At 37.0% G+C, this 17,620-nt stretch overlaps 1 protein-coding gene across 1 annotated transcript in view; it reads right to left on the bottom strand.

Moving 5' to 3' along the window:
• The window catches only part of LOC126365904 (solute carrier family 15 member 1-like), a 376,844-nt gene that overhangs the window by 83,451 nt on the left and 275,773 nt on the right, over window positions 1–17,620 (bottom strand). The window contains 4 exon segments of the mRNA XM_050008624.1: window positions 4,358–4,632; window positions 11,902–11,994; window positions 14,561–14,702; window positions 14,866–14,944. Coding sequence (XP_049864581.1) covers window positions 4,358–4,632; window positions 11,902–11,994; window positions 14,561–14,702; window positions 14,866–14,944 — 589 coding nt within the window.

Here is a 17,620-nt window from a genome sequence, read left to right as displayed (position 1 = left end):
CTTTGTAGATGCTATATCCCTATACCCTGACACTCCTCATGCCAACGGCCTTGCATTATGTACCACCACCTCTCAACATTTTTCTGATGTTCCCACTACCTCATTCCTCATATACCTTACTAACTATATACTGACATACAACAAATTCTCCTTTGAGGGGAAGGTATATAAATAAATCTGTGGCACAGCCATGAGTACCCACATAACATAACATAAGACCCTGCTATGCCAGACATTTTGTCAGTCATCCAGAGGAAACTTTGCTAGCCTCTCAAAATCCCAAACTCCTTGTTACATTCAGGTTCACTGGTGATACTCAGGGCCAAGAAATCATATCCTCATTCCTTCAAAACATCAACACCTTCTTTACCATCTGCTTCATCAAATCCTCCTCAACCCAATGCGCCACCTTCCTGGATGTTTACCTCCACTTCTGATGGCTCCACCCACACCTCTGCCCATATTAAACATGCTAATCACCAACAGTACCTGCATTTCAACAGCTATCATTCCCTTCCATACCAAGAAATCCCTCCCATACAGTTTGGTCACCTGTAGATGGCATATCTGCAGTGATGAGAACTCTTATGTCCAGGATGCTGAAGGGCCTTCACATAAAGACACTAACACTCAAACCTCGTCTGTAAATAGATTTCCCACTCCTTAACCTCATATACCTATTGTCCTCTCACCAACTCTCCCCCCCCCTCCCCCCCCTCCCCCCCCTCCCCAAAGAATCAGTCACAAAGGAGGGCCCTCTTTGCCACCCAGTGTGACTGGACTAGAAGAACTGAACCATATCCTTTGCCAAGGCTTTGATTATCTCTCATCCATGCCCTGAAATGAGGGGCATCCTATCCAAAATCCTCTCCACTCATCCTAAAATGGTGTTCCATCACCCAACAAACCTATACGACATCCCAGTTTAACCTTATGCCACTTCCTGTGGAAGACCCAGGTGCACGACATGCACAATCCACACTTCCAACACTTTCTACTGCAGCCCTACCACTGGTTATCATACTGCATCAGAGAAAAGACTGTGTGAAAACAGCAGTGTCATATACTAATGCTGCTGCAATCACTGACAGCTTTTTATGTCAGTATGTCAACCAACCAGCTTGCTAGCTGTCCATCAGTGAGAACAGCCACCATTTGACTGTGGCCAAGAATGTTGACCATCCAGTGCCACAACATTCTCTGTTTCAGTGGCCACTTCACAAGGTGGATCATTCCCTCCAGCACCAGCTTTCCTGAACTACACTGAAGGAAGTTATCCTTGAAACACATCTTTCACTCCTGTAATCCTCCTGGACTCCACCTCTGTTGATTCACTGTGCCCACTGTAGTGTCTCAAGAATTTTGACACAAATTCTAGAGACCCTCAGCTTTCCACCATCACAAACAGCCAATATTTTACATATGAGAGTGAGAGATGGGAATGTGTCTGCTGCACCATGGTTTATGTGTGTGCAGGACAGTCATGTGTTTGAGAAGACTAAAGTTGTGGCAGTCTTTTGGCACTGACAAATGGTGGCTGTGCGTACCTTGGAAGCCGTATGTCCAGTACAAGGAGTAATCAAGGGCTACTCCTTGATATTGAAATAGTAGTGACTGTTGGGAACAAATGACATATGTTTTGTCTAGAGACTCATATACACTGTTGTTTGACTTGCTACAAGCAAGAACTGTTTTGGCAAGGATTATTAAAACCAAAAGAGACTGTAATGGTACGTGTTACGTACCGAGGTTTTCCAGACAGGGTTGATTTACGAGTGTTGAAAGAGCATGTCAAACTTGTGTAATTGTTTTATTGTGAAGAAGAAAATATAGCAGAGTTGATATGAAAGTATTCTGAGAGTAATGAATCATTTCAAGGGTAGAGAAGTAGTTCAGTAATATTTCCCTAACTAGCACATAGTCTTCGGAGAAGAAGCATTGTGAAGATCGACACAGCCATCTGTCCTCAGAAGAAGATTGGCTGCACACAATACGTAAATCACCCATGAGAGATGTGCGAGTCTTGCACCCCAGTACCACACAGTCTCCAGTTATCAGGAAAACATTAGAACGTGGTGACTCAAGTGACAGGACCCAAACAAAAACCTTAATTACTCCTTGTACTGGACATATGGCTTCCAAAGCATGCGGGGCCACCACTTGTCAATGCCAACAGACTGCCACAACTTTAGTTCTCTCATACACACACCCGTCCTGCCCACACATAAACTGTGGCACAGTAGACACATTTCCAACTCTCACTCTCATACGTAAAATATCAGGTGTTCGAGATGGTGGAAAGCTAAGGGTATCTAGAATTTGCATCAAAATTCCCGAGGCATTACACCTCACCCTCCATCCATCTATTGCCCCTTCCCCTGTCCTATTATGCCCTTCCAACTCACATCTTCAATTCATATTCATTGTGCACCGTTGGTTCCAACATGTGCCTAGATCGTGCATCTGTCCTGTGCCCCCTCTCTACCTCCCTCTCACATTCTTATCCAGCCAATTGGAGCCTTTATCTAAGCTACTCCCAACCCTGTTTCCACCTCCCATCTCTATCTCCTCCTAACCCCCATCTCGTCACAAATCTGCCAACCAGTCCCAGTCCCAGTCCCCCTGCTGAGACACTGCCAACGACTCTAATGTTTCATATGTTTATTTATGAGCCATTCAGCATGTTTACTACGCCATTGGCCTTGCCAAAATAAATTTTACATATTTTGTATAAGTATAGTTGATAGTAAATTTTACATTATGCATACATATACATACATCTTTCTAGTAGTTAGTAATTTGTACATTTTACTCATATCATTTTACATATGCATGAATACATATAAATACATAAACTTATTACTAATCAGAAAATTTAAGCAATAATCATTATACAGTTTACATTCAAGAATTAATTATATAGTTTTACACATTTAGTTAATGATAGTTATATTATTTCATTGTTTATACATTCCCTTCATATTACTTCCAATATATTCTTCAATTTAGTAAATGCTTTATTTTTGAGCCATGTGTCTAATACCTCTTTAAATTTAAAGTGAGTGAGGATTTTGACAGATTGTGGCAGTGACAACCTAGAATACAGTATATCAAGCATGCAGTTGTTTCGAGTGCTGTGCAAATGTAAATTCTTGTATATTTTCGTTTATCTATATGCTGCTTATTTTCAGTAAGTTGTCTCCTTTATTCCTAAAGTACTTATATTATTACTAGATTTAGTCCACATCCATAAATGCAGGTGGGACCTATGGTACTGTAGTAGAATGAATGTCTTGATTAATTTTGAAAACCCATCCTTTCCTTTGCCACCTGCATATTCCATATGTTCTTTCTTACTCTTTCTTAAATTTATCTTCTCCGAAATTAGATAATTTTTGAACCCTTACAACTGTAGATTGAATCTCTTTTGTTAATGTGTGCCAAATTAGGGTTCCTTCAGCAGTTACTGTTTCGGTAACTTGTAAGTAGCAACTGCTCTCCAGTTTCTAAGGCTCTATTTTTCACATTAATTATGAGTAACAGTTGTTCTTTTCAAATATCCTGTTATATAAATTTTCACTGAAGAGTGTGTTTTAGTATTATTTTGTTTTCTTGATTTACGTCATATACTAAGTTTCTCTTACTTGATGAGAGAAGTTTTGGAATTTGGTGTGTCTAAATGCACATGTTTAATACACTTCAGGATGATCACTTTCCTGCAGCTCTGTTATGTGTAATGAGTGATAATTTTAACCTACATTTCCTGTCTGTATGTAAGTGCTTTACAGTTGAATATTTTTCACTATTTAAGATTACTCGATTTCATTACCAATGGAGCTTTACTTAAATATAGTTTCATAACTTTATTAAAAATTTAGCTCATTTCGCTAATGGCATAAAATGATACCAGTTTTAAGATGTCACACAGGCCTAAGCAATGACTGAATAACACCTAGTAAACTAACTTACTTGGATAGCTAGAAGTAAACTTTTCCTTACCATAACTATATCAGATATTCTAGTATACCAGCCTAATCACTTAATTTCTGCTTCCAGTGCAGACTCTTTGCTTTTAAACATCCTGCAATGACTATAAGTTATTTATATAACCACCATAAACCAAAATATGGATAACCAAATGCAGATTTGACCTCTGCTCTTGCTAAATGTGAGTTTAGTGTCTCAATCATCTCACTCAGTACAATCTTTGTGAAACATAATCTAAAGAGAAGTGAATACCTATTACAACATCAATTATAAATTGAGATAAGATCAGTTATAAAGCTTTAAGCAAATAGTATTTGAAATTAATTTCACAGTATTTACTGGGACTTGCAAAACAATAAAATGTACTTACTTATTGACACTATCATCAAAGCTGCTGGCACACCAAAAGCGAGAGGATAACATGATGTTTGGCCAAGGCAGGGAACATCTTCTCTTAAAATGGGTGTAATAAATGTCGAAACTAAGCTTCCTGAGTTGATTGCAAAGTAGAACAATGAGAAAAACTGAGCTAATTGTTTTTCCTGTTGTGGTAACACAAACTGATCACCACCAAAGGATGATACACAGGGCTTAATGCCTCCTGTTCCAATTGCAATAAGAACAAGGCCTAGCATGCTTATTTCCCTGAAAAAATGTAATTGCAAGGATATGAAACAATGGTTAGACCATTAAAGAATAGCAACAAAAGAGAAGCTTTACAACAGTTATAGTTACATGTTGCCCAATTTTTCCAATACAATAAAAATAAATAAATAAATAAAATAAAACCCACTAATAGCAACACAAATTTAATACATTCAGATGAAGATAATTCTGTGGGTTGGCAACTAAAAACCCATAATTTATTCTTAATTTTATATGAAATGGAGAACCCTTCTGCAGGTAAGTACTGAACTGACAATTTTAGAAACATTGCATTGGTGATTTTTATTGGTCCCATAAATTATGTTTTGTACAGGTATGTAGTTGTAATATAGGACACATCATTTTGCTCCCATCTAGACAATATACATATAATAGACCACACAGTAATAACATACCATAGCTTGCACATTATGTACATATTGGTAAATGATTTACACCAGAGTTAAAAATACATTTCTGTGAATCTCATATTGTAAATGTTGTAAATAAAATAGAAAGAAACTTCCACATGGGAAAAATATATTAAAAACAAAGATTCCAAGACTTACCAAGCGGGAAAACCCCGGTAGACAGGCACAATAAAATAACACACAAACACACACACAAAATTTCGAGCTTTCGCAACCAGCGGTTGCTTCATCAGGAAAGAGGGAAGGAGAAGGAAAGATGAAAGGATTTGGGTTTTAAGGGAGAGGGTAAGGAGTCATTCCAATCCCGGGAGTGGAAAGGCTCACCTTAGGGGGAAAACAGGGTAGGTATATACTCGCGCGTTGTTGGCAAGATTTAGCACAGACGTATCATCTGCATACAGTGTCTTATCTTCATTATCACACATTTGTACATTATTTGCAAATAAACTGAAGACAATAAGCCCCATAACAGACCCTAAGGTACACCACACTTGATGCTTCTAACTTCTGGTTTGTTTAAGTTGTTAATGGTTACATATTGGCTCCTGTTACTGAGATATGATTTTATCGAGTCTGCTGATTGTCTCTAGTTTCTTTACTGGGACTGCACGATTGCTGTGTTAAACAATTTGGATGAGTAAAGAAAATCTCCAGACATTACCATCTGGTTGTCTAAGAGCTACACAATAAATTCTGTTGATGATTCAATTGCTGTTTCCATTTATTTCCCTGTCTGGTATCCATGCTGTGCTGAAGTTAGTGAATTATGATTTTCCAGGTGAGCAGTTAGTCTGTTGAGCATGAGCATTTCTAATATTTTGGAGAAGCCTGATACTAAGGATCCTGGTCTGTAATTCTTAGGATCATCATCTTTTCCCTTTTCTTTATACAGGTACTACCTTAAGTAATTTATCAAGAAATATTCCTTCTTGGAATGAACAGTTGACTATATACAACAGTGGTGTAATTATTTCTGCTGCCACCTGCTTGATTAGGTAGTTTGACTCTTCATCATGTCCAGCAGACTTTTTTCCCCAATAAGGTTTCTTATAACCTTTGTCACTTTCTCTTTAGATACCAATTTCAGGGGAACTGAGTGGCGTAAGTTATTTTTCACTATGGTGGGATGAGTTCCTTGGTTATTAAAATGCATGCCTTAGGATTTTTACTATATCTATATACTTATTATTCAGGATGCTGACGATTTCTGTTTTGTCTGTAATGATTTTGTTACTCACTTTCTACTTCATTTGTTATCTGCATGTATTTTTTGTTGCCCCTGTCAGAGTTAATTATATGCCAGGCTGCTTTCATCCAGTTTGATGATTTTTAAATAATCTCATTAACTGATCTGCCTTTTTCTGTACTTCTTATGGTGCTGTCTGTACATTTCAAAATTTTCCCCTCTGTTCCATCACTCCTAATGTAGCCTTCTGTTTTATTATTACCTTTGTGACACCCTGTTTGCTTTGAAGGCTTTTTCCTTGTCCTCTTGGTTTTTGGAAATGCTATACTGAAGTAATATGTTAAGGTTTCTTTAAAAGCATTGTATTTTTCCATCTGTTCCCCAAGCTTTAAGAACATCTGCCCAGTGTTCTTTTCTCACCATTACATTAAATATGTTGATGTTTTGTTGGTTTAAGGGCCCAATATCTCTTTCTACATTTTTCTCTTCTGTTTATGAGAAGAAAAGTTGCTGCTCACCATATAGCGGAGGGGCCGAGTCGCAGATAGTAAAAAAGTACACTCATAATTATAGCTTGTGGCCATTAAGGCCTTCGGCAACAATAGACACATATATGCACACGCACACACACACACACACACACACACACACACACACACACACACACACACACACACACACACACACACAATGACTGCAGTCTCAGGCAACTGAAATCACATTGCGAGCAGCAGCATGAGTGCATAATGGGAGTGGCAACTGAGTGGGGGTAAGGAGGAGGCTGGGATGGGGAGGAAGGCACCTTCCTAGATGTTGACCTCCACCTCAAAGATGGCTACATTAGCACCTCCACATTAGTACCTCCATCCATATCAAACCTAGTAACCACCAGCAGTACTTCTACTTCGACAGTTGCCACCTGTTCCATTCCAAGAAGTCCCTCCGTACAGCCTAGCCACTCGTGCTCATCACATCTGCAGTGATGAGCACAGTCCATCTCAAAATATACTGTGGGTCTCACTGAAGCCTTCACAGATCTTAATTGTCCTCCCAAACTTGTACAAAAACCGTCTCCCATGCCTTATCTTTCCAGTCTCCCGCCATCTCCTGAAGTCCCACAGTCCAGCCACAGCGAAGAATTCCCGTCAAAGGCAGGGCTGCCTGTGAAACCAGTCATGTGGTCCATAAGCTAAGCTGCAACCTCTGTGCTGCATTCTATTTAGACATGACATCCAATAAGCTGTCTGACCACATGAATGGCAACCGACAAACTTTCGCCAAGAAACAAGTGGACCACCCTGTTGCTGAATATGCTGCCAAATATGATATCCTTCATTTCAGTGATTGCTTCACAACCTGTACTATATGGATCCTTCCCAATAACACCAGCTTTCCTGAACTGCGTTGGTAGAAATTTCCCCTGCAATATATCTTACATTACTGTAACCCTCCTGGCCTCAACCTTTGTTAGTCACTGTCCTCATCCATCCAGCCCCTCCCCTGTTCTCATTTCAACACTACACAGCTTGTCATTCCACCACTACACCCAGTCTTTTTATATATTTATTTATTTCTCTCCTTTTCCTCTTCTCCCCACCCCTCTCCCCCCTGCCCTCCATCTAACCTGCAGCACTTCACTGTGCGTCATTCCCACCATACCATCCCTCCCCCTACCCGCCCCAGCCTCCTCCTTACCCCCACCCAGTTGCCACTCCCATCATGCATTGGTGCTGCCACTCTAAGTGTGGTTTCAGTTGCCTGAGACTGCAGTCATGTGTGTGAGTTGTGCTTGCATGAGTGTGTGTGTGTGCATGCACGTATGTGTGTCTATTGTTGATGAAGGCCTTAACGGCCAAAAGCTATACTTATTTCTTTTTTTGTTTGTTGTGCCTACCTGCGACCTAGCATCTCCAGTACATGGTCAGTAGCAACTTTCCTTCTCATAATATTGTTACATTCCATCCTGTATTTTCCATTGTTTGATTTCTCTTCTGTTTGTAGGTTTATATTTCCACATACTTCACATAGCTGTCCAAAATGATCAGAAGGTCCTGTTTGTAGTACATTTGTTGTATGTTTGTTGCTATTTATGTTATTGATAATATTGTTAAAAACTAACTCAGTTTCCAAAGTTACTCTTGTAGGTTCCATTACAGTTGCCCTCATGTTGTTCTCTTTCCACATATCAATTTTAATATCACCACAAATTACACAAACTTTCATTTTTCCCCTAGTAGATTTGACTTTGAGGAATGTATTTATTTTGTCACCTAGTGACACAGAATACCTTTAATTCATTGTGCACAATACCTGTAATTTCAAAATCTTCTTCATTACTTCTGGGTAAATTTTTGTATCTACAATGGTACTGCTATCATAATTCTGGTCTGTTTCAACAAATATTGCTACTCAGCAAAGTTCTCAGTCTCTGTTTGATTATCATGTGCATATTTCTTGCCACAAACATTTAACTTCCTGTAGTCACTGCACTTATTCAGCTTAGACTCTACTGTCACCCTCACCGTAACCATGCTGAAGATCACGTTAGTCATCTGATAGGAACATCATGCAAATTACATGTACTCTTTGTTCCACAGGACTGTAGAGAGGAAAAACATCATAGTCAATATTCACTTCTGGCACTTCACGAGGAAGAGATTATTCCTAACTTTCATGTGTAATAAAGCATCCAATTTCTTCATTTCCTTCCCTGCATAAAGTGTTATTGTAGTCCAGGAAGTCTTGATATTTTGGTCTATTAAATGAGCAATACTTTAGGAAATTTTATTAGGGCAAGGATTTATGTTGTTGAATTATGCTTTCAACTAACAACCAGCATATGCAAAAAATATATTTCTATGTAACACCATGCAGATTTAGAAAGGCACTTTTACAAACTAATGTGTTTTCCATTAGAAATCATAAGGGCTGAGAATGTTAGGGAACCATAGTCCCTTAAATTTGAGAGTGTGTTTTTCTTGGACATCTGCATTTTGCATCTGAGACAATAATTTGTCCAAAAAGCGTTAATACTTTTTGACAACTGAATATGATTATAATTTTCCAGTCAGCATCTGACACTGAACCTGATAAGAATATAGAGCATATTCTCACAATTTTGAGTCAAAGGAATTTCTGGTTATATAGACTAAAACTAGGAATATAGTTGGCCTGTGTCAAATAACACATTGCTCTGCAACAGCATGCAAAAGAAGTTGTTAGCAAGGTTTTTAGCCAGTTTCCCTGGGGCCCCCATGAATGTAGTTATGTAACTACCTGGAACATTGGTTACTTATTTACAGTTCACACTAACAGTTTTTTCTGGAATAACATTTTCTCTTCTGTTATTGTCAGAAAGACCACGAGTTCTTGCTCACTCAGTATTTTACCTGTTATGTTCACAATTATTTTGTGTTCTTTTGGCAGCATCTCAAACCATTTACAAATACCACACAAAATTCAAACACTAATTAAATGCTAGTTTTTTTGTGTTACACAAAATTAACAAACTACCCTTGTACCAAGCATGGGAAATGAAGGTGATGATACAAAAAAGAACAGAACTACGTTGCTGAAATAATTCACTTCCCCTAATGACATGAAAAATGATGGATATATTTGCACTCCTGTCACATTTCAAACTATTTCTTACTGCAACAGATGATTTTACATCTAATCCATACACCCAAGAAAATCTGAAAAAAAATAAATTCCCACCTCCAATAACAAGTTCAGTTTCCAGGTGTTTATTAACTCAGCCAAAAAGTAACATACTGTTAGTCTGTGCTTGCTGTCATCATTCAAAATGTCACAGAGAGGTTTCTCACTTTAATAGCAGTTTCAAACAATTAGACTGCAAGCCAGTATTATGGAAAGTAATTTCCTCATTACATTTAAGAGCATTAAAATGCAAAATCCTTGCAAATATATGTTACAAGTCAGCAAAACAATCATCAATAACTTATATACAGTACATGATTAGTGTAAATAATGTTAATCCATTTTTAAATAGAAATTATGTTTGAAGTATATGAGAATTACGATAAATAATGAAAACTGAGTACTATAAATAAATTAAGTTGCTGCACACTAGTAAAGAAGTAGATGATTAGATTCAGACCATACAACTCAGGCTCAAATAAAAGACCAAATAAGAAAACAACAAGAAGATATTATAGAATGACTTCCAGAAATTAGAAGACAGGTGAATGGCACCAAAAAATCATGTTGACATATGCCTATTTTTTTTTTTTTTTTTTTTTTTTTTTTTTTTTTTTTTTTTACATTCAGAGATACATCTAAAAATACAGTCATTTAAATGAAACAATGGAAACTCCAGGTTGGAATATCAACAATGTAGGAAAAGATAGCTACTTGCCGTAAAGGTGACATGTTAAGTTGCAGAAAGGCACAATTAAAAAGACACTTACATATAAGCTTTTGACCACAGCTTTCATCTGAAAAAGAAAGAGAAACACACACCATTCATTCATACAAGTGAGCGTACCTCACACAAACATATGTGCTAACTCTGGTAGCTCGGACCAGTCCTAGATGGTTCAAGCTGCTTGATTTGGCATTCATGAGTGTGTGAGGTGTGCTTTCTTGTGTGAATGAATAGTGTGTGTTTCTCTTTCTTTTTCTGACAAATGCTGTGTCTGAAAGCTTATATGTAAATGTGTTTTAATTGTGCCTGATTACAACTTATCATGTCATCTTTATGGTAAGTAGAAACCTATCTTTTCCAATCATTTTATAAGTTTATGTCAACTATAATGAATATATTCTAATTGGACCAGTACAAATTATGAAGCCCACCACTCCTTCGACAAAGTGAGTTTTGCATTAGTCACAAAACATGCATTCTTTCTTTCACTACAATCATGTGTCCTTCCTGCAATGGCTTCTCATAACCACCCAACCACCTCCACAGCACATACTTTCTTATCTCATAATGTCCTCCTAGTGATTATTTTCCCATCAAAAACATATTTTCTTCCAAAACTGCTCACCTTCTCACAGACATTCCACCACCACAACAAATTCTACCTTATTTTAGTAAAAAGAAGTACTTCCCAAATAAAGATATTGTTTCTCCTTGCATCCTTTTCCCTGCTGCCCCCCCCCTCCCCCCAATTCTGAACAGAAGCTCTTAACCCACTCTTTTTTTCTTCGGTCCTTAAATATACTGCCACAAGTCATGGCACATGTAGTGTGGCACAGTCTTTAGCATTGGGTTGGTGCGCTGCACATTATTGGTTCAAACCTGACCACCACCAATTATTTGCTGTCTTGTATTTATTGTTTCTGGCATCTTCTTAAAATACCTCATGTTTGCTATGTTTGTATATTCCAGAATATTCTATGTTTGTATCAATACCAGCATTTTGGAATATTCAATGATTGTACAAATAGCTGCACTCTACATGAGGGAGCCAACTTCAGTTCTAGTAGTACATTGGTACCAGTTAGAGATTCTTTCAGTTCTAAGTGCTATTGTTCACTGACAATCCTGCCTTCAGATTTGGACATCATTGTGGTTTCAGTGTGGCAATACTAAGCAATATTGATTTCCAATAGATACTTAAGTGCATGAAAAAAGAAAACACCCATACTATTACTTCAGAAAAATATGAGAGAAAAAAAACTTACCTGGCTGGCATTCCTGGTATTGAATCACCTGCTGATGCTAAGGATATAACAATATTCCCGGCAGCATATACAAATGATAAATAGAGAATGGTCCTGAAAATTACAAGAGCATTTTTAAAATTGAAGTAACATGCATGCAAAGACAACTTTGACAATTTTCACTGTTTGTTATTATTTTTATTTGTATTTTATAGACTTCATTGGACAACTCTAGTCAATTATACAGGTTACAAGATGATGCTATCATTTAATAATACAATGGTTACAAGAAGACTTATTAAAAAGGGTTTTCTGCTCTCCTATTTGCCCAATGCTTGTTTATTCTTTCAGATTTTTTTCTTTTTTTGTCCAAGATTATCCTTACTGTAGTCTTTTTATTGATCTTCATTTTTAGTCTGGATTGTAAGTCTTGTAGTATTTTGATTTTGCCTTATCCTGTTAATTTAGGCCAAGTACTGTATTTTGGGGTTCCATAATTTCTGTATTCCATTTAATATTACTCTTACCATTCCACATTTTTCTATTATCCTCATACTAATTTTATTTTCAATGTTCTGATCACATGTCCAAAGAATTATATGCATTTCCTCCAGATTATGCTCATTACTGGTTCTATATTCTTGTATATCATTTCATTTGAAGCTATTTTGAAATGCCCCTTCACCTGATATTGCTTGTTTGTAAGATGATTTCAGCTGGCTTTATAGTCTTTTTATAATGTTTTAATATTGCAGCTATTGACAAGTGTTGTTTATTGTATGTATTTTTCACAATGTTTATTTGCTTTGTACAGCTTTTGCTCTATTTTGCTGTATCAGCTTCTCATTTCGGTTGCATGTTATGATTTCAACGAAATATTTACATTTGTCAACAAAATTTGATATCCTGTTTTCCTACTGTAAATTTGTTTGCAAATAGTGGATAAGTTAACATAATGTCTGTCTTTAGCATTCTTTCTAGGATTATTCAGTTATATTTGAATTTTCTAAGTTCTCTGTTCATGGCAAAGCTATCTTCCCAATTCATACACTTTCAAGAGCAGTGAAGTTTGTATAAGATACAATGTATTGTTTATTTGCAGTGATGTAGTTTGTGCATAACTGTTGCAGTACCAATTGTTGATTTCAACACTGTCATCAATTGAGATGCCAAAAAACACAACAAAAATTCAACGGTCTTTTCAGAATCCATAATCCAAATGCTATTATCTGTCATTTTCATCAGACACACTGTTGCCCAATGGTCTTCCTGCCCACATTTATGACAAGAAAATTTTCATTTTGAATATTCAAGATTTTTTTTTTGATATTTCACTATTGTCACTCTCTTTTTTTTCACTGACTTTCTTCTTAGGACCACTGCCTGCAACAAACCTAGTTTATTCGACCATATTTTTATCATGCAATTCACTGGTGTAGCGTTTTTCAGTCAAAAGGTTCACACTGTTTTTCAGAGGTAGAATCATGTCCCACAGGTCTTTAAAATTGCCATTTTCTTTGCCTAATATGGATAAAGTTTGACAATTTAAAATTCTTTCAGACGAGACAGTTATCCCTTGCATCTGCAATTCATCATTCAAATCCATGAAGAGATTCTGCAACTTCACAATATGTATGCTGATGTTCTCTTTGTCAGCACAATGGACATGAAGAAATGGTTCAATCAACATCTTTAGTCATTGCATACCGGTACATTCAAATCACTTGTGTAACTCGTACCATATTTAATTTGTGGGTGCATATCAGCACAAATTTAGCTACATATTTTCCTGCTTTAGCATGGTCTTCCAATAAACACTGACATGATGCTATTTTTTGTGTATTCACATCTTCCACCAAGTCAGAACACTTGCATCCCATTAGCTATCTTTTTCACCAGACACTTTGCTGCCCAGTGGTCCCCCTGCCAACATATATGACATGAAAATTTCTTCAAGTGCACATACTCACAACAGCATTGACACATGCATTTCCATCTTGCATAGTCTTCTGGTGCTTTGAATTTATCCTTTTGTATTTTGTAGTCACCAACACTGGCTGCTATTTCTAACTAACACAAAAATCAATGGAGTTAAATCATGTTGTTTTATGAAAATTTATTCACAAGTGAAAACAAATATGGTACTTTGCAGTTGTTCATGCACATCCTGTGTCCATAACCCATCAGGATTACAAAAGATTTACAAAAGCTTGGTTCCAGAGAGACTAAGACACAAGATAGTACCAAACAAACTTTGAGCACACTTTCAGTTTTATCAGTCTAAAGATTCCATTCCACTTGCATGATAAAGAAAAGTAATATTATACAAATATAACAACACACCACTACTTTTTTTTCAGTGTTAACAAGACTGACACCTACACTAATACCAGCGGGATGAAACTTATAGACTTTCTATAACACAACCCTGCTTCACAGAGAGGCCTCTCTCAACACTTTCAAGTTTATATCAATCCATCATTTCAGTTTCTTACTGGGTACTCCCCTGAATGTTTCTGTTTTGAAGTTTAATGCTTATGTTCCATCAACAGCTAAAAGGTACCTTCTAAAACTAAAATATCAATTATAAATATTTCCAGAGTGGGAAATATTTAACATAAAAATTTCTTAGTTGAAGAAAAGAATTTGTCAGTCCATAATAAATATCCAATAATCTCACCTGAATTTTCCTAAAAGACTGTCAGCCAACATAGCCCCAAAAAGAGGAAAGAAGTAGCACAACATTGTGAATGTATGGTAAATTGTTGTCGCTGTGTCATCATCATATCGGAGAATGTTTCTGAGGTACAGAGATAAAATTGCTGAAAGTAAAAAGGAAAATGGTCTAAAATTAGCAGAATTAAAAACTTGCATTAAATAATATTGACAGTACAAATATATGGAAAAAACAACAAAACTAAAGTTAACACACACAATTTATGGTTCTGCGTTTGAAATTTAAATGTAGTAGCATTCCATACTTACTGCGCATTCCATAGTAGGAGAATCTTTCACAGAATTCATTGGTCACAATAAAGAAAACTGATCGTGGGTACTTGGGTTTCTGAAACAAAAGAATAGTTTGAAATTAATTGAAATTCACCAGTAAACGGAAAGAAAAAATTCTCTCTAAAGTCTCCTTCTGCCTGTCCTTCCTCTCTTCCTGTCTGTAACCTCCTGTCTCTGTTTAACATTGCATACCGTGAAGTCTTACGTGCAATAACATCAGAACATTTCCCCACAGACTGAATGATGCTCCACATGAAATGACAAGGTCCCATATAACAGCTAAAAGTACCTACTCATTTCACCAATAAATAACAAGTCATGTTGATTTACAGCATTTATTAGTTTTTGAATTGTCCCATTTGACTTCATTATGTCCAGAGAGTTTACTTTTTTTTTTAGCTGCACACGTCAAGTCAGCTTAACCTAATGTCTTAAAATATGTTAGTTTGATGATGAATGACTAAATAGTTTTGAGATTTTGTGACAAATGGCTCTGAGTATACTTGGTACAAGCCATGGCAGTTAATGTAAGTTGCACTTGTTGTAGGTTCCACCATCATACTGCTTATTTCCTCTGGAGAAAATTGACTGTCAGCAGTTTGGAATCGAAATTAATAACATTGTGACACGTTATGTGTGCATGATTGTACAGCATTTTCAAAGCATTGGAAATAATTGACCCCCACCATAAAACTGTACGTTTTCAAATGCTTGAAAATTACATCTGATCTAGGTGTAATTCTATTTTATCAAACAACTGGGCCATTACAACTAGACAAGAGTTTTCCATTTGGGTCTGCCGTGCATTGTAAAGAACTTTGGTCATAATACTGAATACAGATTGTACCTCCTTCACCATCGACAACACTAACTACAATATAAATAAAACTCTTTGACAGCAGTACAAGTTTAGTCCTCCGTTTCCTGTGGACAGTAGTTGTATATTCACACCATCTTTTTGTAGGGTCAGTTATTAGAAATAAAATTTGTGTTAATTTCACTCAGTGGCTTCCAGTTTCATTCCCCAAGCCAGCTGCACTGGAATTCCTACACACTGTTGACACAGCCTGTGTAAAACCACTAAGAATACACAGAGCAATGGTTAACAGACTCACATAGTACATGATGCTCCAAAGATATCTTTATAATATTCATTAAGTGTATTTCAGAAACAGGGATGGATAGAAAGCTGTGATTTGCAGTATGATGCTCAGACACCTGAAGTGCTCTTTTTTAGTTATGGATGAAAATGGCTACCCCCAGCAGATGGCACTCTGTGTAGCTCGATTGATAGTGGCTAAATCTGACACACAGGGTCCAGCAAAACTTCTGGATGTGTTGCAGAGTTATTGGAGGACACAACCATTACATCCAACCATCAGACAGTGGTACACAAGGTCCAAGAAATCTGGAAATGTTATGAAGAGCACGAGCCCTGGGTGCCCGAGCATGTGTGACACAGATGTAGAATGGGGGAAACAGGCATTTATCTCGGGCCTAACCAAATCAATTTGTCAAGTGTTTCAACAGATGCAGCCACCATCAACTATGGTGCACAGGGCACTACAGAGGAGACTGAAGTTTGATGTTTTCCAGGTGCAGCTGCTTCATGCACTTCAGTCTGATGAGAGACCAAAATATTTACAACTGAGATTTTCAGCTACTTTGATGATGACTGAGACTATCTCAAAAAGGTGATGTGCATGGATAAAGCTTTCTTTCATGTGTCTGGGAATGTAAATCAACAAATATGAGGATCTGGGGCACAGAATCCTTGCTTCACCATGGAAATTGTGTGCAACAGTCCAAAAGTAAACATGTAACGTGGTGGGACCATTTTTTCTGCAATGTCATAAGTAACATCAACTGTTTATCTGGAGATGTTTAAATAGTTTCCATTTCCACAGGTCAAAAACCAGCAATGGGACTTCATTCTGCAGCAGAATGGTGTCTCTCCTCACTGTTGTACGTAGCAACTGAAGACAGTAAAAAAGGCTCCCTTTTTTAGCCTGTCAACTTACATTATTGCCTTCCATGATGTACTGTTGTGCTATACAAAATCCCATAATTTCCATCACTAAATCTACTTTGGAATATAGTAGTGGACTATAACACAAATGGCTACATGTGTAAAGCATAAAAAAACGTGAGTTTTTGAGCCATTGCTGAAGCCATGGTATTTTTCATTGTGGCTGTGTACATTATGCTAGAAGAGAGCAAAGTACAAAATACTTTCCCAACAGAAAACATTGGCTACCCCAAACAGTATTGTCAGCTATGTAAAGTTGGCTGAATGAAAAGCAATTGACTTCTAGCACAAGCCTACCAGTTCATACTAACTCCTACAGATTCAGGCTTAGTGGGCCAATCAGCCATCTTACAGTTAACATAGTGCATCCATAAAAGAGAAGCAAGTAAGATGTATGTTTTCCACTATATTTCCAAGTATGATTTAGATATGTACAGTATGTGAATTTGCTTAGCACAACAGTATGTCATAGGAGATAATAATAATTGAAGTTGGCCTGGCAGTAAAGGATGTCTTTTTTTCATCTTTTTTTTACCAGGAGGTACAGCAGTGAGTTGACCAATAAATCAAAAGCAGAGAGATGCTCAACTACATTTCCAAATGTTACTTTACAAAGGAGAACCGAGAATTATTTCTCAACTTAATTATAGTACCACTGAATAGATAAGTGATCTTGACATTAGTGTCAGTTGCATTGAGAAA

The sequence above is a fragment of the Schistocerca gregaria genome, chromosome 4 (assembly GCF_023897955.1).
Source record: "Schistocerca gregaria isolate iqSchGreg1 chromosome 4, iqSchGreg1.2, whole genome shotgun sequence".
NCBI lineage: Eukaryota > Metazoa > Arthropoda > Insecta > Orthoptera > Acrididae > Schistocerca > Schistocerca gregaria.
This window is presented reverse-complemented; position numbering and strand designations above follow the sequence as displayed.